Source organism: Phyllobates terribilis, unplaced genomic scaffold (assembly GCF_046119375.1).
Source record: "Phyllobates terribilis strain yellow unplaced genomic scaffold, ASM4611937v1 Scaffold_1__5_contigs__length_1240528914, whole genome shotgun sequence".
NCBI lineage: Eukaryota > Metazoa > Chordata > Amphibia > Anura > Dendrobatidae > Phyllobates > Phyllobates terribilis.
In genome coordinates, this window is record NW_027362761.1 from 321,051,606 (window position 1) to 321,077,468 (window position 25,863).

The following is a 25,863-nucleotide window of genomic DNA, read 5'->3' on the forward strand; positions in this document are numbered from 1 at the left end:
GTGGAATTATATACTTAACAAAAAAGTGTGAAACAACTGAAAATATGTCTTATATTCTAGGTTCTTCAAAGTAGCCACCTTTTGCTTTGATGACTGCTTTGCACACTCTTGGCATTCTCTTGATGAGCTTCAAGAGGTAGTCACCGGAAATGGTTTTCACTTCACAGGTGTGCCCTGTCAGGTTTAATAAGTGGGATTTCTTGCCTTATAAATGAGGTTGGGACCATCAGTTGTGTTGTGCAGAAGTCATGTGGATACACAGCCGATAGTCCTACTGAATAGACTGTTAGAATTTGTATTATGGCAAGTAACAAGCAGCTAAGTAAAGAAAAACGAGTGGCCATCATTACTTTAAGAAATGAAGGTCAGTCAGTCCGAAAAATTGGGAAACTTTGAAAGTGTCCCCAAGTGCAGCTGCAAAAACCATCAAGCGCTACAAAGAAACTGGCTCACATAAGGACCTCCCCAGGAAAGGAAGACCAAGAGTCACCTCCGCTTCTAAGGATAAGTTTATCCGAGTCACCAGCCTCAGAAATCGCAGGTTAACAGTAGCTCAGATTAGAGACCGGGTCAATGCCACATAGAGTTCTAGTAGCAGACACATCTCTACAACTGTTAAGAGGAGACTTTGTGCAGCAGGCCTTCATGGTAAAATAGCTGCTAGGAAACCACTGCTAAGGACAGGCAACAAGCAGAAGAGACTTGTTTGGGCTAAAGAACACAAGGAATGGACATTAGACCAGTGGAAATCTGTGCTTTGGTCTGATGAGTCCATATTTGAGATCTTTGGTTCCAACCACCGTGTCTTTGTGAGACGCAGAAAAGGTGAACGGATGGACTCTACATGCCTGGTTCCCACCATGAAGCATGGAGGAGTTGTGATGGTGTGGGGGTGCTTTGCTGGTGACTGTTGGAGATTTATTCAAATTTGAAGGCATACTGAACCAGCATGGCTACCACAGCATCTTGCAGCGGCATGCTATTCCATCCGGTTTGGGTTTAGTTGGACCATCATTTATTTTTCAACAGGACAATGGCCTCAAACACACCTCCAGGCTGTGTAAGGGCTATTTGACCAAGAAGGAGAGTGATGGGGTGCTACGCCAGATGACCTGGCCTCCACAGTCACCAGACCTGAACCCTATCGAGATGGTTTGGGGCGAGCTGGACCGCAGAGTGAAGGCAAAAGGGGCAACAAGTGCTAAGCATCTCTAGGAACTCCTTCAAGATTGTTGGAAGACCATTTCCGGTGACTACCTATTGAAGCTCATCAAGAGAATGCCAAGAGTGTGCAAAGCAGTCAAAGCAAAAGGTGGCTACTTTGAAGAACCTAGAATATAAGACATATTTTCAGTTGTTTCACACTGTTTTGTTAAGTATATAATTCCACATGTGTTAATTCATAGTTTTGATGCCTTCAGTGTGAATGTACAATTTTCATAGTCATGAAAATACAGAAAAATCTTTAAATGAGAAGGTGTGTCCAAACTTTTGGTCTGTACTGTACATTAAGCATTACACACCTCATCACCATGAATGGGATATATCCATGATTCAGGAAGATATTGCACAGAGGCCAGTATATTCCCCAATCATGGATTGTGTAAACACCATTATGAAGATAAAGAAAAACAATATTTTGATGTTATGTCATGTGGGCTCCTTGCAGCTAAGGAGTCCGTGTGTCTGGGCTTCTGAGGCCCTTTCCTCACCTTTGCTTTAGCACCTAGATGCAAGCAAGGGAGCATGTGGGAAAAATCAGTTTGACTGTTTGGTTATCTAGAATCAACAGCCATTTCCTAATTAATTTATAAGACACAATGTTTGAGCTACCTGGGGATAGCTAGTTACTAGTGATGAGCGGAAGTGCTCGTTACTCGAGTTTGCCTAGGGTGCTCGGGTATGCACAGAGTATCGCGGGTGCTCGAGTGACATGTTCGGGTCCCCGCGGCCGCAATTTTTTTTTTTTTTGTGCGTCTGTTAGACAAAACATGCAGGGATTGCCCAAGTTTGTCAGGCAAGCAATCCCCGCATGTTTTGTGGCTGTCTAACAGCCTCGAAACATGGGGACTCAAACATGTTACTTGAGCACCCGCAATACTCTGTGCATACCGGAGCACCCTAGGCAAACTCGAGTAATGAGCATTTGCGCTCATCACTATTTATAATTACCTGCAATGACCCAAGCCTTTGACTGTAATAACTCATAACTGCATTATAAACACAAACATTCACCATTTTTATTACCTCATTCCTCACCACCCTTTGAAGGGTGCGATTCGAGACTTATATTAATTTTAATCCTAAATGTTCAAAGTATTAAAAAGTCCCTAGTATTCCCTCTTTACTGCACTGTGAGCAGGGATCACACGCAAGTTGGAACGGACACAAAGCATGCTCTGTAGGGCAGGGACTAGTCCAGTCCCTGAAATTGATGTCACTGATGACGCTACGTTTCAGAGTGCCAGCAGCTGTGACAGTGCCCGCACCCCTGATGACGTTCTATTTGAGTATCCCAGCACACACTAGAGGCCTCAAAAGAATTGTCAAAAAATTAAGAGTAGTTAAGAGTAGAGAGGAAATGGTAGGGACTTATTAAAGTATTAGAAAAGCAAATGGCTTATTTTATTTTAGACATTTAGGATAAAAATCAACTCTACTTTTGGACCACTGCTTAAAACCACAATCTTCATTTTTTTTTTACCCATACACAAACTGAAAGCACTGTACCAATGGACACAGCCTACTACCTCTAAGAAGCCCAGAAGCGAGTTTAACAGGTGACAAGGAGAGAGAGGATTTGTTGGGTGATGGATAATAGTCACAAATGCCTGTAGCAAACTTTTCTGCATCTTCTCTTGACTGGAATGCTTTGAACCGAGAGCCTTTCAGCATTTTCACAATCTGCAGAGCTTCCTTTTGATCAGTGTAAATGTGGATCTTTTCTGAAACAAGAAGCCGGGCTGTAAATTAGTCTCAAGCAATGATCTCATTAATGCCAGTTTTTTGGCACAAATTGGCTGTTCAAACCAAGCACAGCACCTTGTTGGGGACATAGCACTATTAAAAAATCAGTCCACCACAAGAAAGGGGAAAAAAAATAAAAAAATAAATAAAATCATACTTTTAACTTCCAAATTCATTGCATACTGCATTTATTCATACTGCCAATTATTCTTTATTCAAATATTTTATTAAGAAACATGGTCAACACTTTGCATGCCCTAGCAGTTCAGTGCACCTTTACCACCTCTAAATTGACTGCCCGCTCTAAATTATAGGGTCTATCTATCTATACACACACGCTGAGATAATCTTAGGAATGTGCCTCTGCTGTGTACTGTGTAATGACTGTGTCTGGCCGTGTAGAAACATGGTCTGATCATACCACAGCTCCTGAGCAGGGGAGGGGGGGGGAGCAAAAAGGGAATATACAGACATTACAGTATGGGATAGCAGATTATTCTTTTTATGAGAAAACATTTCCCTGCCTGTTTGGGATCCAAGGGGTAACGTTTCTCCTTGCGGAAAGTGACATGTAAAGCCTGACATGCAAAGGTGAGGAGACGTTTAGGCTATGTGCCCACGATGCGGAAATGCTCCGGATTTTTTCCTGAGCGTTTCTGCATCTCCCTGGCGGATTGTACATGCGTTTTTCCTGCCAGGGACATGTGGATGTGAAGCGTTCACATGCATTTCGCATGCGGGTTGTCAAGCGCTTTCCAAGCGATTTTAGCATCACTTGGAAAGTGCTTGTCAACTTGGTAACACTATATAAATCCATGCAACCGGCATGGATTTATATAGTGTGACCGTAACGAATGGTAAAAAAATAAATCTATACTTACCTTCTGATGGCGCCCGGAGTCTTTATTCGATCCGTCCTGGCTTGCCGGCAGCTCGTGGTACACTGAAGGACCTGCCGTCACATGACTAAATGAGGTCAGCGCAGGTCCTTCAGTCCACCGCGATCTGCCGGCAAGCATATTTGTTTTTTTTTTACATGTTCTATGGTACCCGGGTCCAGAGGAGAGTCTACTGTACTCCAGACCCAGGTACCATCCGCACATTGGAACACATGGAATGCGCATCTACAGATCCAGTGATGCGGAATCCATGCGTTCCAATACAAGTCAATGGCGGCGAAAACGCAGCGCTTCTGCAAAATAATTGGTAGTGCTGCGTTTTTTTCCGCAATGATTATCCGCAGCAGAAGTTTCCACAGCATGTGCACAGCACATGCGGATTATCATTGGGGAACATGGCAGGCCTTCTACCAAGTGTTTGGAAACGCTTAAAAAACGCATTGTGGGCACAAAGTCTTAAAGACGCAATTGCTCCTCTGGGATATATGCAATTGTCTCTTCAGAGAGGAAGAAGACTAGAATTTTAGTGCCACCTATAGGAAGTAGCAATCCTAAAAGTCAATATATACTCTAACGAGCCTTTATTACATGACTTGGGATTAAAGTCAAAAGCAAAATCTCAATTTGCAGACACTGTTTCAGGGTACTGCCCCTGGTCAGTGCAAAGTGTGAGATCTGGTTTGGCTGCACCCTGTCTGTTTGAAAACAAGTTACTCACAATAAGAATCAGCTGTGATCCCATACTGTCCTGTCTGTATACTCTTTTGCTTCCTCCCCTGCCCAGGAGCTGTAGTATTATCAGACCACGTTCCTGCAGGGTCAGACACAGCCATTACACAGTACACACTGGGGGCGAATACAATATAATATAAATATATAATCAGCACAATTACTTTTTTTTTTTTTTTTTAACCCCTTCACAACCCAAGGTGGTTTGCACATTAATGACCAGGCCAATTTTTACAATTCTGACCACTGTCACTTTGAGGTAATTACTCTGGAACGCTTTAACGGATCCCCCTGATTCTGAGATTGTTTTTTCGTGACATATTGTACTTCATGATTGTGGTAAAATTCTTCGATATCACTTGCGTTTATTTGTGAAAAAAACAGAAATTTGGCAAATATTTTGCAGTTTTCAAAATTTGAATTTATATGCCCTTAAATCAGAGAGATGTCACAAAATAGTTAATAAATAACATTTCCCACATGTCTACTTTACATCAGCACAATTTTGGAACCAAATTATTTTTTTTTTAGTAGGGAGCTATAAGGGTTAAAAGTTGACCAGCAATTTCTCATTTTTCCAACAAAAAAAAAAAAAAAAGGTTTTGTAAATTTTTTTTTTTTTTTTTAGGGACGACTTCATATTTGAAGTCACTTTGAGGGGTCTTTATGACAGAAAATACCCAAAAGTGACACCATTCTAAAAACTGCACCCCTCAAGGTGCTCAAAACCACATTCAAGAACTTTATTAACCCTTCAGGTGTTTCACAGGAATTTTTGGAATGTGGAACAAAAAAAATGAACATTTAACTTTTTTCACAAAAATGTTACTTTAGACCCAATTTTTTTTTTTTATTTTCGCAGGGCTAACCGGAAAAATGGACCCCAAAATTTGTTGTGCAGATACCCCGTATGTGGGGGGAAAACCATTGTTTGGGCGCACGGCAGGGCTCGGAAAGGAAGGAGCGCCATTTGACTTTTTGATTGTAAAATTTGTTTGAATAATTAGCGGACGCCATGTTGCATTTGGGGAGCCTATGATGTGCCTAAACAGTGGAAACCCCCCACAAGTGACACCATTTTGGAAACTAGACCCCTCAGGGATCTTATCTAGATGTGTGGTGAGCACCTTGAACCCCAGGTGCTTCACAGAAGTTTATAACATGGAGCCGTGAAAAAAAAAAAAAAAAAAAAATCAAACCTTTTCCACAAAAATGTTTTAGCCCCAATTTTTTTATTTTCACAAGGGTAAGAGGAGAAAATGGACCCCAAAGACTTTTGTGCAATTTTCTCCTGAGTAAGCAGATACCCCATATGTGGAGAAAATACAGTGTTTGGGAGCACAGCAGAGTTCCGAAGAGAAGGAGCACTGTGTGACTTTTTGAACGCAAAATTGGCTGGAATCGAGAGCGGACGCCATGTCGCGTTTGGAGAGTCCCTGATGTGCCTACAAAGTGGAAACCCCCCACAACTGACCTCATTTTGGAAACTACACCCCTCAAGGATTTTATCAAGGGGTATAGTGAACATTTTGAACCCAAAGATACGACACAGAATTTGATAACATTAGGTCATCATATTGAATAAGTTGTCATTAGTCTTGAGCGCAAGTGCTCGCTACTTGAGTTTGCATCGGGTACTCAGGTATGCACCATGTACTGCGTGTGCTCGAGTGACATGCTCGAGTCCCCACCCACATGTTTCACGGTTATTAGACACCCAAAAAAAAAAAAACAAAACACATGCGGGGATCGCTCGTGCATGGCAGGCAATCTCCGCAAGGTTTTTTTGGCTGTGAAGCATATGAGGCGGAGACTCGAGCACCCGTGATACTCAATGCATACCCGAGCACCCGATGCAAACTTAAGTAGCGAGCACTTGCGCTCAACACTAGTTGCCATATTGTGCGCCCCCCCCCTCCCCCCCACCAACCAAAAATCCCAACCTCAGCCCAACCCGAGAGTTTATTTTTTATGCCGTTCCTCGTGCGGTATAAGTGATTAGACGACTTTATTCTTCGGGTCGGTGCGACTACAGAGATACCAGAATCATATCGGGTTTTTATGATTGACAGCTGTCACACACTAAAAAGACTTTTTTTGTAAAATCTAGTTTTTGCATCGCCATATTTTGAGAGCTATAATTTTTCCATATTTTTGCCGACAGTCATGTGACATCTTGTTTTTTGCGAGATGAGTTGACGTTTTTATTGGTGCCATTTTCAGGCATGTGACATTTTTTGATCGCTTTCTATTCCGATTTTTGGGAGGCAGAACAAAAAACAATTCAGGATTTTTTTTTTTTTTTTTATTCTGTTGGCGTGTGGTAAAATTGATAAGGTAGCTTTATTCCTCGGGTCAGTATGTTTACAGCGGTACCACATTTATATTGTTTTTCTATGTTTCGACGATTTTACATAAAAGCAATTTTATAGAAAAAAATATTTTTTTGCATCGCTTTATTCTGAGAGCTATAACTTATTTTTCGGCTGATTGAGCTGTATGGCGGCTTGTTTTTTTGCGGGACGAGATGACATTTTCAGCGGTACCATTTTTATTTATATTTGTCTTTTTGATCGTGTGTTATTCCATTTTTTGTTTGGCGGTATGATCAAGCATTGTTTTTTGATGCGTTTATTTTTTTTTTACTGTGTTCACTGAAGGGGTTAACTAGTTGGACAATTTTATAGGTCAGGTTGTTCTGGATGTGGCGATACCAAATGTGTACTTTTTTTCATAATAATATTTATTGATGGGTACATTAAATTTTATTTTTGGTGGATTATTATTTTTTTTTTTGAAAAAACTTACAATTCCCCTTGCACATAGTACCGGGTGTCAGCTGACACCCGGCAGTGATAGAGCCCGCACAGCCTGTGTGCAGGCACGATCGCAAAGACGTACTAATACGCATCAAGCTCTTAAAGCCCAGGGCGCAGATACTTATTAGTACATCTTGGGCTTTTGACACTTATTCCAAGATCTATTGATTAAAGCGTGCATTGTTCATTGGAAAAGCCCTTTAACAAGAAACAGAGGAGGGCAGAGACTGATGGAAAACAAATAAGTGGCACTGGTGTACACCAAAGTCACACTGAAAGCCTAGGCCTATTTGAATAAAGAATTTGTACAAACGGATCAAAAACATGAAGCATAAAGGTTAGTCAGGCAAATGCCTCTTCGTAATCTTTTTAAAATCAGCCATGTAAACGTGTACATATACCATCATGTCTAAAGTAGTAAGACCCAGCAATCATATTCCATCCGCCTCTTTTTTTCCAGCATTTTTTGCATATAAAATGGCTAAAAATGGTGACTACCCTCTTATTGAGCAACATAAGCTATTTCGGCCCCAAGTCAGACGCTACTTACCAGCCCTGCCTGGTGTATCCTCACACCCCGGGCAGACTGCATAGTACACAGGCGGGCCATTATAATAGGAATCCGAGGAGAAGTGAGCAGCTCCTGAACTCACACTGGCAGCAAAGTCTTTTTTGGATATGGAGTCTTCTGTTGGAGGGTTTAAACCTACACCGTAACCAAAGTCCCTGTCTTCAGAATATTTGGCCTGCAGACCGCAAGCAGCATTTTGCTGATTAGTGGATGTAGCTATCCCATCATTTGAGCTGAAGGTCTCCACCTCAAAGCCTTGCTGTTTCAGTAGAGTACGAGCGAGTTTCTTCTCAAACAAATATCTAGTTGTCGATGTGATCGGACCACACTGTAATCCGGTCTTTAATATCTCTTCTCGTAGCTCATCTGGATCTAGCAGCTTTAAATTGCTCAAAATCTTCTCCATTCTCTGTTTAGCTACAATATACAAGTTCAGGTTAAGAAAACATTAATATATTTTATTTACACCAACACATTACAAGCAAGATTAAGTTAGATCATACATACAATTTTATGCAATGCCTAATTCAAATAGCAATCCTCACAGTATGAGTGTTAGCATACATGCATATTACCTATAGCTGCATAGAGAATGGACTATAAAACGCTGTGATAGAAAAGGGTAAGTATAAATACCAGGACCTGGCACACATCTTCCAGCACTGGTATTTATACTTACCCCTTTTCTATCACAGCGTTTTATAGTCACTTCTCTATGCTGCTACAGGTACCGTATTTTTCAGACTAAGACGCACTGGACAGTAGGATGCACCTAGGTTTTAGAGGAAGAAAATAAAGAGAAAAAAATATTAAAGCAAAAGACGTGGTCATGACATACTGTTATAGGGGTATTATCCCACAATTCTGTACCAATATCCCCATCCTGGTATATACATGGCCCACCATCACGGTGCACAAAAAAAAAAAAAAAATTCTACTTACCTTCCCTCTGCTCCCTCGCAACGCTGCATCCGGTTCTAAAGCCAGCAGCAGCTTTCAGCATGTAAACAGCGCATGACGTCACTGCCATGCGCCCCCACATGCTGAGGTCAGCTGCCGGAATATTCACTGTTCCCGACGCCCAAGACTATGGGCGTGTGGAGCAGTGAATATTTATTTTCTTTAATAGTGGCTGGGTGATCATGTGTGCCTGCTAGGAAAGGGGAGGGGATTGGAGTGGTCCATTTAGATCATAGGATTACAGGAAATTGTGAATTGGGTACTGTGTATGAATGATATTACAGGAATTAACAAACAAGACTTAAGTGTGCGATTACACAGCAGGAAAGGGAAATTGAAGACACCCAAAAACAGATTCCTAAAATACAAAGGAAAAGTATTTTTTTACATTTTAAAAATTACTATAACAGGAAAATGGACAATGCAAAAGTTTGAGCACCCTTGAAGTTGCGTGTGCTCAGATCATTTTGACCAAGGTTTCAGACCTTAATTAGCCTGTTAGGGTTATGGCTTGTTTACCATCGTTAGGAAAGGCCAGGTAATGCAAATTTCCCAGCTTTATAAAAAGCCAGCCTCCTCTAACCTATTGCCTAAAAACAGCAGCCATGGGTTCTTCTAAGCATCTGCCTAGCACTCTGAAAATGACGGAGGCCCACAAAGCAGGAGAAGGCTATAAGAAGATAGCAAAGCTGTTTTAAGTTGCCCTTTTATCAGTTCGAAATGTAATTAACAACTGGCAGTTAACAGGAAAAATGGAGGTCAAGAAATGATCTTCCAAGCAAAATTTCAGTAAGCCATTTGTAGGATTGCTAGAATGCACAGTGACCTGTCATAAGAGCATATATGTGAATAAGCAAGCAGAGCACCAGATAGAGTGCCCCCCCACACACAGTCCTACCCCAGAGCACAAGCATATCTCCAAACTGAAAGTAAAGATTAAACAAGGACCACAGTACAGATTTCATCAACCAAGGTATCATATTAATCAGTGTAACGGTGCTCACCTGACAGTGTATGTAGTTTACTAAGCACAATCCTGCTGACAGGTGCGCTTTAACTGCTCACAACAAGTAATTTTGACCAGGGGTACGCAAACTTTTACAGCATGTAAAGAAAAAAAAAAAAAAAAATTAAGATGCCTCAGAATCATGCAATCCAGGGAAACATTCCAGGACGCACCCCAAGAAACCCTGAATAGGATCAGAGAACATCTATAAAAGAACAGTGTCCATTAAAAAGGTGGCCACACTGACTAGAATCTGTCAAATGCTTCCTACCCTGCAATGGAGAACAACAATATGGGTTTGCAAGTTTGGTTGCAAGGGAGATGAAGTGACAATTGTCTTCATTCACATCAACACAGAAACACTGGAATTCTATGGTAGAACGAGGAGGAAGATTGCTCTCACGAGTATACCTTACATGTAAATCCTAATTTGGATCCCTTGTCCCGGAAAGAACTACACTTATTCTGGTGGTGGCAAGACAGCCGAGAAACTAAATGAAACTTCAGACAGAAAAAAAAACCCTGAAAGAAAAATTCCCAGTGACATAACTAGGTAGAATACCAACCTAATCGACACGGGTGAGGAGTGAGAAAAAGCAATAGCACAATTTCTGCATGATATGTAGCAGATGAGAAGGATATAACAAGCAATGTTCAAGGGAGACCAGAGCACTCCAAGCCACTAGAGAATCTAGAAGACCGAATTAACCGACTGAATTACATGGAATGTAGATTTGACAACCATGTAGAAAATCCCCCTAGTAGGAAAAACAGTAGTGCACTACTGCAAGTCCGCACTTATTGACTTAGTAGAGTAGCTCGGCAAAGCTTGACAAAGTCCTGAATAGGTGACTGCCTATATGTAGGTCTGTTCACGTAAGCCAGGGGAGACTGTATTATGAAGACCACAAGGCTAGAGCCATTTGATCGTATGAGGCCCACCTACGTCTAAGACAGAATTGTTGTGAACTGCGGTAACCTTACTGACATCATTGCTAGTCACAGCAGCCAGGTTCTCACGGAGCGCAGCGTGATAACCAGCATTGGCTGCCGCTCCAGTCTATTGAGCTTGGTTCTGTGAACGGTGCTCCATACATTGTATGAAGACGACGGGGGATCGTCGTGGGATCTCCATTTTTTGGATTATGGCAGACCGGTGTGGATTATTTTAATAAATGGGTAAAAAGAGGAAAACTGTTGGGGAGTGACTTTTACAAATAAGGACTTTTCTATGTGTGTGTATTTCTTTTCACTACGGGGTTAGTAATGGGGCTGTCTGAAACACCTCTCCATTACAAACTCCAGGGCTTGATGTTAGAGACAGCTGCTGACATCAACCCCACAAACCCATTACCCTGATTGCCAACACACAAGGGTAACTGGGAAGAGCTGAGGCTAAGCGCCAAAACTGGGCATCTAATGGATGCGCTGAGGGCTGGACTTAATAGGCTGGGAAGATCCATTGATAATGGTCCCTTCCCAGCCTAATATCAGCCCGCAGCTGTCTGTTTAGCCTTTACTGGTTTAATCATAAATAGGGGGGACCCCACGTCTTTTAGGGCCCACGTTCTTAATAACCAGTAATGGCCAAGTAGGCAGCTGTGAGCTGATATTAATAGGCTGGGAAGCTCCATGGTTATTGGGCCTGACACAGTTTGGTAATATAATCCTGCAGCTGTCTGCTTTCCCTTAGTTGGTTATTAAAAAGATGGGGACCCCACTCTTATGAATAATGCATTTATTTAATAGGTTAAATGAAGCTAAACACTAGTGTTGAGCGAGTATGTTTTGTTCCGAGTATGCTCGGGCCGAGCTACGAGTATTTACAGCTGCTCGGTGATATGTTTGAATCGCTCCCGTGTGCATGATTTGCAACTGTTTGACAGCTTTATTACATGTGAGGAATGTGTAAGAAATAGGTTTAATACATGAGAGGAGTGTCTGTCAAACAGTCGCAAATCATGCACACGGGAGTGATTCAAACATATCACCGAGCAGCTGTAAATACTCGGAGCTCGGCCCGAGCATACTCGCCAAAAGGGTTAACAGAACATACTCGCTCAACACTACTAAACACCCTTTAGTGCCACATCAAAGGCACTAAAGGGTGCACATTTATTATATGTAGGAGGCTTGTGACATTAAATTTCTTCATGACATTATCTATTCCATTAGGTTGATGCTGTGAATTTACTGTACTTGGCTGATGAAATGTCAGGTTTCCTTTGAGATGTGAGCATAAAAATCAGACGCCACACGCATGGTCTTTGTGCTGTGCGATTTTATTTATCTTTTTTCGCACCCATTGACATGCATTGGCGAGTGTGATCCGATTGTCACAGACAATCGCAGCATGCTGTGATTCTTTTCCTCAGTCCAATCCAAGCTGAGAAAAAAAAAAAAATGAATTAGTCTTACCGGTAATGATGTTTCCAGGAGTCCACATGACAGCACCATAGGAGGAGTAATCCCATATCCTGTGTAGGGACAGGAAGCACAAGAGGTTAAAAGCCCTCCCACCCCCAACCTCCTCAGTGATTTTCCAAGAACCACATTGGCTGGGTACAACAAAATTTTATTTTTAGACTTGCTTAGACACATGTTAGAATCACATACAGTAGCAATATAGGGAGGGAAATAAGGGTGCTGTCATGTGGACTCCTGGAAACATTACCGGTAAGACTAATTCCGGTTTTCCAGTACATCCCCATGACAGCACCATAGGAGTATACCCAAGAACTCATAGCTTAGGGTGGGATAACTGCATGAAGTACCTTCCTACCAAACGCAGATCTCTGCTGCGAGAGAACATCTAGCTTGTAGTGTTTGCAGAAAGTAGTAGTATGTCCTGACCATGTGGCTGCGGTACATATCTGTTCAATGGTAGCCCCTGAGGTGGAAATTGCTCTGGTGGAATGGGCTTTGATAGTTTCAGGGGGAGGCTGTCCTTCTGAAAGATATGCTAGATTAATCATGGATGTAACCCATCTAGCTAAGGATGGTTTTGAAGCCTTCCTGCCTCTATTTTTTCCCCCAAACTGTATAAAGAGATTAGAGTCTAATCTCCAGTTCCAAGTGGCTTCCAAATAGGCCAACACTGCTCTACGGACATCGAGATGGTGGAACTCTTCCTCCCTCGGATTCCTAGGGTTTTCGCAGAATGATGGAAGAACCACTTCTTGGTTTAAGGTCATTGATGACACCACCTTCGGGGAGAAACTTGGATCCAGCTTCAGAATGATGCAATCATCCCGAATCAGCATACAAGGCTCGACAATAGATAGAGCCTGGATTTCACCCAACCGTTTAGCCGTGGTGATTGCCACCAAGAAGACTGTTTTCAGAGTCAAGTTATTTATTCCCAATTCATTAACTGGGCCGAAGGCAGGCTTACAATGGACTCTCAGGACAAGATTCAGATCCCACGGAGGGGAAGAAATTCTCTAGGGTAGGCCTAAGTCTCTGGATTGCCTTGACAAACCTGATTATCCAGGGATGCGAGGACAATGATGTGTCGAAGAAAGCACCTAGTGCCGCAATCTGCACCTTCAAGGTACTTGGTCTAAGACCTGCGTCAAATCCTGCCTGCAAGAAATCAAGGATCGCAGGGATGTCTGGCTGAGAGGTGTCTACCGTCCTATGGAACTGACAAAAGGTCTTCCAGACTTTTTTATACATGGCCCGAGTTACAGGTTTTCTACTAACCTGCATAGTCTGGATCACTCTGGCGGATAAGCCCTTATTCTTCAGGATCTCCCCTTCAGAAGCCAGGCTCAGAGCTGGAGTTATTGAAGATTCCGATGCAACAGTGGACCTTGCTTCAGAAGATCCTCCTGAAATGGTAAAAATGATTGGGTCTTCCAGCGCTAGATGACGTAGAAAGGAGAACCAACTCCTCCTTGGCCAGAGCGGGACAATTGCTATGACTGTCGCCCGATCTTCCTGAATTTTCCACAGCATTCTCGGAATTAGAGGGGCAGGTGGGAATGGGAAGGCATATGTTAGGCCTTCTCTCCAATATTGTGAGAGAGCATCCACTGCCAGAGGATGATCTCCAGCGTCGAGAGAGAAGAAAGATGTTGTCTTTGCATTCGTTCTGGATGCAAAAAGGTCTAGGTGCGGCTGACCCCATCTGCGAGTTAGTTGCTGGAACACCTCTTCGTTCAGTTCCCATTCTGAAGCCTTCATCCTTTGTGGAATTGAGAGCATTTTGTCTTCCGGGAGATAAGACATTCGCCTTCGGGAGTTGAGCTGGACTCCCAGGAAGATGTGTGAAGTACTGGGGATAAGATTGGATTTTTCTTTGTTCATAATCAAACCCAGATTGGTAAATGTCTGTAGGACAACTTCCAGATGTTGCGTCATACCTAGAGGAGATCCTGCCACCACCAGGAAGTCGTCCAAGTACGGAATGATGGTAATATCCCTGAGTCGGATATAGGCCACCACCTCGGGCCATGATCTTCGTAAAGATTCTGGGAGCAGATGACAGGCCAAAGGGAAGACATCGGAACTGGTAGTGTAGAATCTGACTGCCTGATGGTAGTGCAAATCTCAGATATTGCTGACTTGAGGAAATGTATTGGCAGGTGGTAGTATGCATCTCTGAGGTTCAGGGTGCACATTACCACATCTGCGTCTATTAGAGGAATGGCTGATCTTACTGATTCTATGCGGAATTTTTTGTAACGGACCCATCGGTTTAGGGGTTTCAAGTTGATTATTGTACGGAACTCCCCTGACGGTTTCTTTATTGAAAACAGAGGAGTAATGGCCCTGATGTTGTTCGTGTTCTGGAACTGGCACAATAACCCTCTGATAGAGAAGCTGCTACATGTCTGCCCGTAGATGGGAGAGAGAGGTAGGGGAACCCTTTGTCAGGTGGAATTTTTGAGGGGGATGTTGAGAAAATTCTATCCTGTAACCCTGTGCTATTGTTGCTAGTATCCAGGGATTTTGAGTGACCCGATACCAACTGCTTTTGAAAAACTTTAATCGGCCCCCCCACACAAACTGACAGTCATTGTCGTTTTGGACGGGAGCTAGTACTGGGCTGGTATTTCCTATCTTTGTTCCCCTTATTAAAACTTCAGCTTGTGGACCCCCCTCTTTTCTGAGGGTTATATTTACGGGAGGGGAAGGGTTTACGAAAGGGTTGCTCCTTTTTCTCCTCGGGGGAAGCCCTTCTTTCTATCGGACGCGTTTTCTAGAACGTCATCGAGTACAGGTACGAATACTCTGAGCCCTGAAAATGGAATAGAGCACAGCTTGTTCTTAGAAGATGTATCTCCTGACCATGTTTTTAACCAAACAGCTCTACGGGCCGAGTTGGAAAGCACATTATTTATGGCCGCAAATCTGACCGATTCCGCCGAAGCATCAGCCAAAAAATTTGTTGCCATCTTTAACAGGGGCAATGATTGAAGGAGAGTTTCCCTCGGGGTGCCATCCCGTAGGTGACTCGCTAACTCTTCTAGCCAGATTCTCATGAATCTGGCAATAGATGTAGCAGCAATATTAGATTTAATGATTGCCACCGAAGATTCCCAGGCTTTTTTCAAAAGTCCGTCCGCCTTCCTATCCATAGGATCTTTAAGTCCTGATGAGTCCTCAAAGGGGATAGAGGTTTTCTTGACTACCTTAGCCACTGGGACGTCAATTTTAGGAACAGTGTCCCACACGTTGGTGTCCTCTGGGCTAAAAGATAGTCGGGCGCGGAAGTCTCGTGGTATAGAGAGAGTCTCTTCTCCGCATCTTCCCATTCCTCCAGTATCATGTCCTTCACATGAGCATTAACAGGAAAAACCATGGATCTCTGGGTTTTAAGACCACCAAACATCTCATCCTGAATGTTACTGCTCTGCTCAGTTTCCTCTACTTGCATCGGGTTTCTGACGGCTCGTAGAAGAATATCCATACCATCTGAGTGGAATATATATCTTTTCCGCTCCCCGCCCTGAGGTAGACTAATGGTCTCACTGTTAAGAGTCGCCAGATGGGTCGATTTCACCCTCAGAAGATGGTGCTATATCTTCTCTGGGTCTTTGGGTCCCGGGACTTCCTGGACTCCTGAACCTGGGGGCTGTAGAGACGTGATAGAAGCCTGAACTTCTTTAATTATACTGCGCATCTCATTTAATAAAGCCCCGTGCTCCTCCTTTAGCATGGAGGCTCTACATTCAGCACATAGACGCTTTGTATATGAGTCGGGAAGTTTGATGTTACAATCCAGGCACCTCTTGGATTTTACTGTGGCCCTTTTTCCCGTATCCTTTTTTTCAGAAGGAGGTGGTAACTGCCCAGAGACATCCTATAAAATATATGGAGGGTCTGGTAAGCGTAAGCCCTATTAGCCATATAAAAAGGGGTAATGGTACACTTACATGACTCTGGGGCGATCCAGGGTGGGTATCAGGGTGTGACACGTCAGCCATTGTACTGCCAGGGATGCCAAAGCTGTAAGCCTGCCTATGCTGCTCCCCAGCCCCCCTTCTTATACCTTACCTGGTCGTCCAGTCATTTTCTCCTGCTCCCTGGCATCTGGTCTAACCGTGGTTTGAATTTCCTGCGCGACCGCCACCGGAAGTAGTCATCTCCGGACTTCCGGTTTCTACGCCGGCCGGTCCTGGAGCCGAGAGAAGCCGGACCCGCCCAGAGCAGGATGCAGAGAGCCCCGGCGATAGGGGAAGCAGCACCCGGAGGCTACAGCACACCGGAGAGCTGAAGGACTCCCAGCAGGGAGTGTCGGCCCAGGACCAGCTTGACGGTGGGAAGGAGAGAGCCGCGGCCCCCCCGATCCCTCGAGGTAAAAACCTTTTCTTCAGTGCTCCTGCACCAGCGCTCCTCCTGCACTCCCTGTCCGGTGTAGGGACAGGAAAAACACTGAGGAGGTTGGGTGTGGGAGGGCTTTTAACCTCTTGTGCTTCCTGTCCCTACACAGGATATGGGATTACTCCTCCTATGGTGCTGTCATGGGGACGTACTGGAAAAATGCGATGAGGACTGACTCATTTAATAACATTGGCTAAAGCACAATGCAATGTTTTCTCGTATGGCACTCCTCCATATTGTACGCCAGTGTGAGCGAACCCTTGTACTTTCTCTGATTGTTCCTCTCCTGGTTTAGGCTTACAAATACGGATGTAAAATACTGAATGAGGATACAGTTATTACATAATCATGTGGAACAGTAAGGAAGAAGAGAGAAGAAGAGCAGCGGTGTCTGGTTAAATGTGGAATGTAACATTGGGTCAACAACCGAGGGAACCAAGAAGAAATTGGTCTGGCATCTTGTCTGGCCAGCCAGGGATTTTGACTTTGGCATTGTTAAAGCATGAAACTTTCAGGAAAGTAAACACAACAAACCCCCCTGGGGACTGAGTGGAAAATATTGTGTGTTGTTCCGGGAGATGCCTTTGCCTTAGGAGCAAATGTTGCTCCAATAGGCAAAAAAAAAATACCGATTTTATGCAGAAGAATCTAAGAGTATAATTTATGCAGACGTTGCTTTGGTAAGCAAACAGATTGTGAAAATGGTGGGCAGAACATAGAGTCCATGACCGTTGTTGCCCAGGTCAAAGAATACAGGTCAAAAGCAGATCATAATAACTGCGTAGTCTCAAATATTCTACCGCTCCATGTACTAAAAAGTGAAAAGTAGGAGCACAGTACAGATAACTGCATGGCTGTGACATATGTATTTGGTGTGGTACAAGTATAAACCAGTAATTACACCCTAGATGTCCGACTGTTAGTAGCTATGGCAGCCATAGTAAGCAGCTACAGTTACTGACTATGGGGAGAAGCAAAGGAGAGGGGAAAAAAAAAATCCCACAATGGAGCAAATATGTTAATCCCAAGAATAAATTGTCAGAATAGATTTTATTATAATTTAGAAGAGGATTACCTGATGCCCCCATCTGTGTAGTCCCCAGCTATTGTGGTAGATGCCTCTACAATGGGGGAGGAGTGGGGTGGAAAGGGGAGATTGAGCTGAATGGCAGTCTGCTGCAGAGCCATAGTGATGGAAATCAGCACGCTTTTCCAGGATTGGATCTGCTGCAGACTATGCTAGCTAACGAAGTTGGGGCCCAGGATGTATAAATTCTGGGCTGTACACCAGCCACCTGGAAGCAGAGTAACAAGTCCCTCCACCCATCAAAAAAAAACACAACAACAAAAAAGAAAAAACACCACCCACCCTGCGGGGCAGATGTGCAGCTCCAGCAGCAGTGGCACAGAGGGGTGCAGCTCCAGCAGCAGCCTATGCTCCGAAAGGAGAGTAGTGAAATTGCTACCAGAGATGAAGTGCCGCTACAGCTGTAAGACAGTTGTTCTGGTATGCGAATAGGGCCTGCTGACAGGCCTAACAATTGTGTTGCAGGGGTGGAAAGTACCAAAGCCCTGGGAGTATGCACAATCTTGTGGGAAGATATAGGTCCAAAAGCCTCAATTCTTTGACACAAACCAAGTAGGGACAGCCTGGAGAACAGTTTCTACTGTATGGCCATGTTCACACACGTTGTGTTTTCTCTGCTGCTAACTTTTCTTTGGCAGGAAAACAGCTGCGTAAAAAACGCACGCATTTGTTGCGCTTTTTGCTGTGTATTTTTGACCACCCATTACTTCCTATGGGTGAAAAAACGCACCAAATACGCAGGTGCGTTCTCTGCTGCAGAACCACTGAAAGAAGAAGTGACATGCTCTATTTTCCAAGTACGCAAGCAAAGGCAGCAAACAAATAGCAACGTGTGAACAGAGAATTCTGGTTTATCATTGACTTTGCTGGTACTGCCAGACGCAGCTGAAAACAGGGCCGTGGAGTCGGAGTCGTGGTCTGAGTGAATTTTGGTGGAGTCGGAATAGGTATAAAATGAACTGATGCCAACTCCTAAAATATATAATAAATTGGGTACAGTAGTTCAATGCAGTTTGTGAGGAATATTTTTTCATAAAAATTTGGGAAAGTTATGAGATGTCCTATAAATGTCTGTCCTGTTCATGATCTAAGGGTCTAGACTTTTAGCTGAGATGGATCTGTGCTACAGTAAATTTATCACTTACACATGAGCCTTGTATGAGGGAGTCATAGTCATGGAAATTGAGGAGTCGGAGGTTTGGCTTTCCGATTCCACAGCCCTGGCTGAAAATTTGCATAAAAGTCTGCTGAAAAATACGTGTGTGAACATAGCCTATGAGTAACTCTACTTAAAAGGGAATCGGTCACCTTTTAGAGCTAATAATATGGGCATACAGGTTGTACGCTGCCTGTTCCACCCTTTTGTGGGCACTGTCGTCAATTTTGATGTACGCAGGCGCCGGAGAGTCACTGTAACTTCTGGTCCCAGTGAAGTCGAATTCCTCACAGTGCAGAGAAGGGACAGCAGGCAGAATGTGCAGGCGCAGAATTTCCGGCAGCGCACATGACGTCAAAATGACAGCAGAAGAGAAATCTTGTATAATGAAGACTGGAGGCAGTCTTATCTTCTGTGCAGTCTATACCGCACAGCCTGGAAGATTGAAGCTATAAAAAGGTCATTTTTACTACACATGGCATCAAAGAGGTACACAGGCATGACCAATTTCACCTGTATGCTGATATTATTAACTCAAACTTCAAAAAGGGTGACAGTTCCCTTTAAGTCTATGCTGTCATGGGGAATGAAAATAAAGCAGAGGCGGCCAAGGAGGAGGATTCATGAGAATCTACGCATGCCGCCATACTCACTTCAGCACTTACGATGTGCTAGCAAAGTCATCCACCACCCCCATCAATGACTTTTCCTCAGATAGAGTATGCTGGAAAATTGGAAAAGGGTTGAAGTAGGTAAGAACACCGGGTGGACTCCATAGCTGGTGGGAATGGGAAAAATTATGACTGCCCTGTGCACTGTTCTCACTCCAAGAAGAAAAAGCAGATTACTGCGTACAGTCTTCCCTTCTCACTTAGGGAGGTTGTATCCTTAAAGTTTCTGAGCAAGAGGGGGGGGGGCAACCTAAAATAAAAGCAAAGAAGTTGGACAAGAGAGATCTGACTACTACAGGACACTACGCTAAAACCGATTAGCTCAGCCCGTTCAGGAGGGGTATTGATGGGGAGGCTTTCCAGCATTTTCCAAAGTGATTTGCCATAAGTACTGCCTCATACAAAAACATTCCCATCTTAAATAGTGCAAAGTTCCTAATACAGATTTTGGGGCAGAGTGTCTGCCATGACAACTCATTTAAAAATAGATGGCTCATTCTTCGGAAGAGCGAAATATTCCTGCATTGCAAGTACGAGGATTATGCCAAAGCACGGATCTTAAAATAATGCACTATTCAGAGGCCATGAAAACATTTTCCATAGCAGAGCTAGATAAACTAGCACATTGTGTAATTTATATTTATTTTATAAAAGGGATTATATTACACGGTATGGATAGCTGCAAATTGACTTCCCCTAAACTGGACAAAGACATTTAGTCTTAGATGTAAGGCCAAATCTAGTGGAAAAAGATCCGAAAGAGAGGTTATAAGAACAAGCATACAACCATCAGACTTTTTGTACATGTAGGAGACAATTCTAGCAAATACATGCACATTTACAACTTAAGTACGCCTGCTTAGTGGTAGCCTGCACATAATCAAGAGCAGAGATGTGACAGTGAAAATACCCAAGAAGAGTTGAAGTACAATAAACCTGGTCTATTTGTTTAATAAAATCTGAAGATAAATATTAGCAATTTAAAGGCCAGGCCCGAAAGCCCATTAAAATGGGGTTGTCCACTACATGGACAACTCGTCCTTAACCCCTTTACGACCCATGACGTATCTAGGTCGCCTCCCCCTCTTTGATCCGGGCTCTGGCCATGAGCCGCATCTTTTAAAAGGCACATAAGAGCTGTTCTGATCAGCTGTCATGTGACCCTAACAGCCACGGGTGGAATCACGATACACCCGAGGCTGTTAACATGTTAAATGCCGCTGTCAATCTCTGCCAGCAGCATTTAACACACATGCGCCGGAAGCGGTGGTGGGGCCTAGCTACAGTATATGGTATTTATATTGAAGTTACTCCATTCTATGTGTTTTAAATAATAATAAATAATAATAATAATAATATATCCACTGTGATTTGGTTTATTTATTTTTGGGCTGCTATTATATTGTATTTGTTTGCACTATGCACTTGAACACAAACACATAGTCTGGATTTGCTATTTATATTTTTCCCTACATTGATCTATGCCTCACAACAAATGGGTATTGGGCATTTACTATATATCCCCGAGTCTGTTTTCCTGTAATTATGTCTTTTGATTTATATGTGTATTTTTTATATGAATTTATTAAATGAATAATTTTTAAAATAATTGAGTGGTCTTTCATTGTTTTTGAGAGCGTTTTACATTTAGTGAACATAGTAAAAACAAAAACAAATAAAAAAAAACACCCATTTTGCTCACCCTCCCCAAGTCCCGAGCTGGGTTTCCTTCACGGTCCTCCAGTACGGATATCACAAAAAGCACTGTAGACAATAACTGTGCTCAGCGGCTCTGCCCAAATAGACTGCAGAAGCTGCCTAGTGCACCGATTGGCTGCAGCGTTGTTGATGTGAAGCCAGTGCGGCAGATAATGCCAGACACCGGAGCAATGCTAGAGATTCAAAGCTGGACCAGGGAAGGGCGAGTGAAGTTTTTAAAAAAAAAAAAAAACACAACCTGAAAACAATAGTTTTCTGGAAGTGGAAACCCCTATAAAAGAACGGTTTTTCCAAGTATTGGACAAGACCTTTTAAAGCTATTGACTTTATTTGCCTCTTTCACAGATGTGGATTTAAGTGGGAGAAATTTTCTACTTTATATAATTTGTTTAACACTGTTGTTTATATATTTTTTTAGAAAAGCAAAAGTAAAGTTAAAAAAAAAACAACAAAAAGACAAAAACCACAGAACAGCAGCATCCTATTCATTTTACTTACTGCTCACGTTTCGCACTAAACTAGTTGTTCATGTTATTACGGTCATGTAGATGCGTAGAATGTGCCGTCTTCCTGGTATTATGTAATGCACGCATGTTAATATACATTACGCAAGAAGAAAAAAATAAATAAAAGTCATGGAGACATGTCCTTGCCTGCTCTACATGACTGAAAAGTCTCTCCCTAAGGGGGGCCTGGCTGATGAAGGATGAAGCCAGCAGCAACGTACCTCAGACTAGTGTCACAGCACTCCACTGAGACATACATATCTGTAATAGCAGGGCAGATCTCTGATTAAGCCCAGGACCCCACTATCAATATTTTTTCTCAGGAGTGGGAGCCAAAACCAAGTGAGGAACAATCAAAGAAAAGGTAGAATAGAAACAAGTCACCAATTCTGCATTTATCACCCACTCCTGAGAAAAAATACTGACCAAATACTGATAGTGGGGCTGTGGCCTTATACTGACAGTAGCTCCAGCTAAGTGCCCACGATGCAGAAATGCTGCATATTTTTTCAGCTTCTTCCTGGCAGGAAAAACGCATGCGGATTTTACATGCGTTTTTCCTGCCAGGTAGAAGCGTTTGTCAAGTGTTTTTGCATATATTTCTGCATGCGGGTTATCAAGCGCTTTTCCAAGCCATTTTATCACCACTTAGAAAAGTGCTTGACAACTTTGTCACACTATATAAATCCATGCAACCAGCATTGATTTATATAGTGCGACCAAGTAATAGTTAAAAAAAAAAAAAAAAATGAATAAGAATGGTAAAAAAAATAAAGGATTATACTTACCTTCTGATGGCCCCCCGGTCTCCTTCTCTGATGCGTCCGGTCTCCCGGTCGTGCAAAAGGACCAGCCATTACGTCATTTATTCATGTGACAGGTAAGCGACCGCCGACGTCAGCGGCCGCGGGACCTGTCACATGACTAAATTACGTCATGGAAGATCCTTTTAGACCACTGTGAGCCGCCCAACACACCGGGGGCCATCGGAAGGCAAGTATAATCTTTATTTTAAATTTTTTTTTTTTTTTTTTTTAACAGGTTCTATGGTACCCAGGTCTGGAGGAGAGTCTCCTCTTCTCCAGATCCGGGTACCATCCGCACACTGAATCGCTTAATATCCGTATGTGCACATGTAGTGATGCATTTATTAAGCGATTCAATGCAACTCAATGGCAGCAATTACGCTGCGCGTCCGCAAAATTAATGGACATGCTGCGTATTTTTCCGCAATGATGATAAGCAGTGGAAATTTCTGCAGCACATGCGGATTATCATTGGGGACCATGGGGCACGTATTCCCAAGCATTCTCGCTGCGGAAATTCCGCGGCAAAAACGCTTGAAAAAACACATAGTGGGCGCGCAGCCTCAGGCAGTCTGAATTATCTGACAGGTTCCCTTTAACATAATTTGCCCTCCCAAAAGATGGTAAAAGTTGTATGTAGGAGAATAATCTGTTCATTGTGCATTTTTTAAAAGTTACTGGGGGTGTTACAGGGGAAAATCAGCCCCTAAGGGAAGGTCTTTTGTGCTGAGTATTTGGAGCAGTGTAAGGCTGCGTGCCCACTATGCGTTTTTCAAGCGTTTTCCCCTCTCCTCCAGCCCTGGGTACCATAGAAACTGTATAAAAAAATAAAAAATAAAGATTATACTTGCCTTCCAATGTCCTCCCGGTGTTTTCTCCCCTCTGTCTGGTCTGCTGTATGGGTCGCGTTGTTGTGAAGGACCTGCCATGACGTCATTGAGTCATGTGACCTGTCACATGACTCAATGACGTCACCGCAGGTCCTTCACAACACTGCGAGCCGCCCAAGACACCGGACGCAGCAGAGAAAACACCGGGAGGACATCGGAAGGCAAGTATAATCTTTATTTTTAAACTAACTTTGTCACGCTACTATAAATCTATGCCGGTTGCATGGATTTATATAGTGTGACCAAGGTGTCAAGCACTTTCCAAGTGATGCTAAAATCGCTTGGAAAAGCGCTTGATAACCCGCATGCGGAAATGCATGCAAAAACGCTTGACAAACGCTTCTACCTGGCGGGAAAAACGCATGTAAAATCCGCATGCATTTTTCCTGCCAGGGAGAAGCGGAAAAAATCTGCCGCATTTCTGCATCGTGGGCACATAGCCTAAGGCTGTGTGCCCACGTAGCATTTTTCAAGCGTATATGCTGCGGAATTTCCGCAGCGTAAACGCATGTATATCCGCACCCCATGGTCCCCAATGGGATTCCGCAAGTTCTATGCACATGCTGTGGATTTTTCCGCAGCGTTTATGCTGCGTTCAAAAATCCGCAGCATGTCATTTAATTTTGCGTTTCCGCAAGCGGAATTGCCTTTGTCCAATGCATAAAAAACGCAAGGCAATTCCGCATGTGGAAAACGCGTGATAAACGCGCGAAAAATGCGCGATAAACGCGTGCGGAATTCCGCATGCGTTTTTCCGGGAGAGGACTTGCATTTATGCAGCAGAAATTTTCTGCTTCATAAATGCAACGTGGGCACATAGCCTACCCTACATTATAGTGACATGTCACCAGACAAGCAGATTCGGGTGTGATGGCTCCGGAGCAGATACTCGGTGATCATGTAATTACCGGATACTTCATTACATAGCGTTAAGCAGCAGTTTAAAAAAAATAGGTAACTATAGAGCCAGATATCTCTAACATCAAACATAGGCGGAGAAGCCCTAGAGCCATTAGATGGCAGCAGGCCTGGCAGGCGCTGGTATGTTCGGAGCTATAAGGCTGCATGTAACCATTAGTCTTAGCACATGCTGGTCCGCCCTTGTACAGACACGGTCACACTGTGCGGCTGCACATAACGCATCAGAGCTCCGAGCAGGCAGCACCGCCGTGTTACCCTCCCCCCACACACCGCTCTCGGCTCCTCACCTAGCACAGGCTCCGGCGCAGGGCACTCAGGCGACTGTCTCCAGAGTCTCCGCTCCACCAGGCGGAAGAGCCAGCCCACTGTCACAAAGACACAGGCCACGAGCACGGAGAGGCCGACGGAGGCATCCCACCCGGACAGGAGCTCGGAGAAGCCCACGGAGGCGTCCCACCCGGACACGAGCTCGGAAAAAGCCGCCATGGTCCCGTACAACTTTCCACAGTGCTATCCCGACCGGCCCACTAGGGGCGCTCTACTCGTTCTCCCACAGGCGGCCCCGGAGTCCTTCTATTCTTTCAGCACTAGCGGTCCGCGGTAATCCGGGAGGACTGCCCCTCAGTACGGCGCCAACTGAACTGCCTCTGGAACTACTTATGTGCGCGGTCACTAGTGTGTGTCCTTCCGCAGCACACTGCTTATGTCTGAGGATCCTGCAGCCCCCAATGCTCCCTATAAAGCTTCTACCGCGGTCTCCCCATCCCGCCAGTACTGTGTGTTCATTCTCCGGGCCGGAAGCCTCTTCTACCCTCAGTGTCACTCGAGTACTATCTACCAACCAGACTTGTGCCAAACACCACAGCACCCGCCTCACACACGACACAGACTCCAAATTTGGGTCCTCCCTACCTCCTCCGCTTTAAGTCGGATCCACCCGGGTCCATAGCGCAACATGCGTGCGACACTTCCGGTCCGGCCTGACAGGACCCCGGCGTCTCATGGCAACGGTGAGGCTGTCTACTGTGCGCCGGGCTGGGGAGTGAATAGAACGTCAACAAGTGGGAGAACTCTCGTGTACGAGTAGTGGGCAGCTGTCAGGTGTCTTATCCAGTTGTTCATTGCCGCTATCCTGGAGGTACAGGCCCTGAATGGTTGTGTGGTGGACCTTCCTGAAGTTGGTTCTCCTAGCAGCCATTACACACTGCACAGTTCAGTAGTGTAGTGTCTTGACCAGGAGTGCAGTTATTGGTCCAAGGGCTTCAGTGCCATACTGAACCAATTCCAAGGGCTGCAAAAAATTAAAGGGGTACTTATATGAATAC

The 25,863-nt window shown here is 44.0% G+C and overlaps 1 protein-coding gene across 2 annotated transcripts in view; it reads right to left on the minus strand.

Moving 5' to 3' along the window:
• ANKLE2 (ankyrin repeat and LEM domain containing 2) overlaps positions 1-25,556 on the minus strand; it is a 56,056-nt gene extending 30,500 nt beyond the window's left edge. Inside the window, exons 1-3 of one of the 2 annotated variants that reach the window (XM_073675853.1) lie at positions 25,451-25,556; positions 7,965-8,402; positions 2,751-2,945 (exon numbers count right to left, since the gene is read on the minus strand). In XM_073675853.1, coding sequence (XP_073531954.1) covers positions 2,751-2,945; positions 7,965-8,391 — 622 coding nt within the window. In that variant the 5' untranslated portion in view covers positions 8,392-8,402; positions 25,451-25,556. The other variant, XM_073675843.1, reaches the window with a different exon arrangement.
• Between the last annotated feature and the right edge of the window lie 307 nt (positions 25,557-25,863).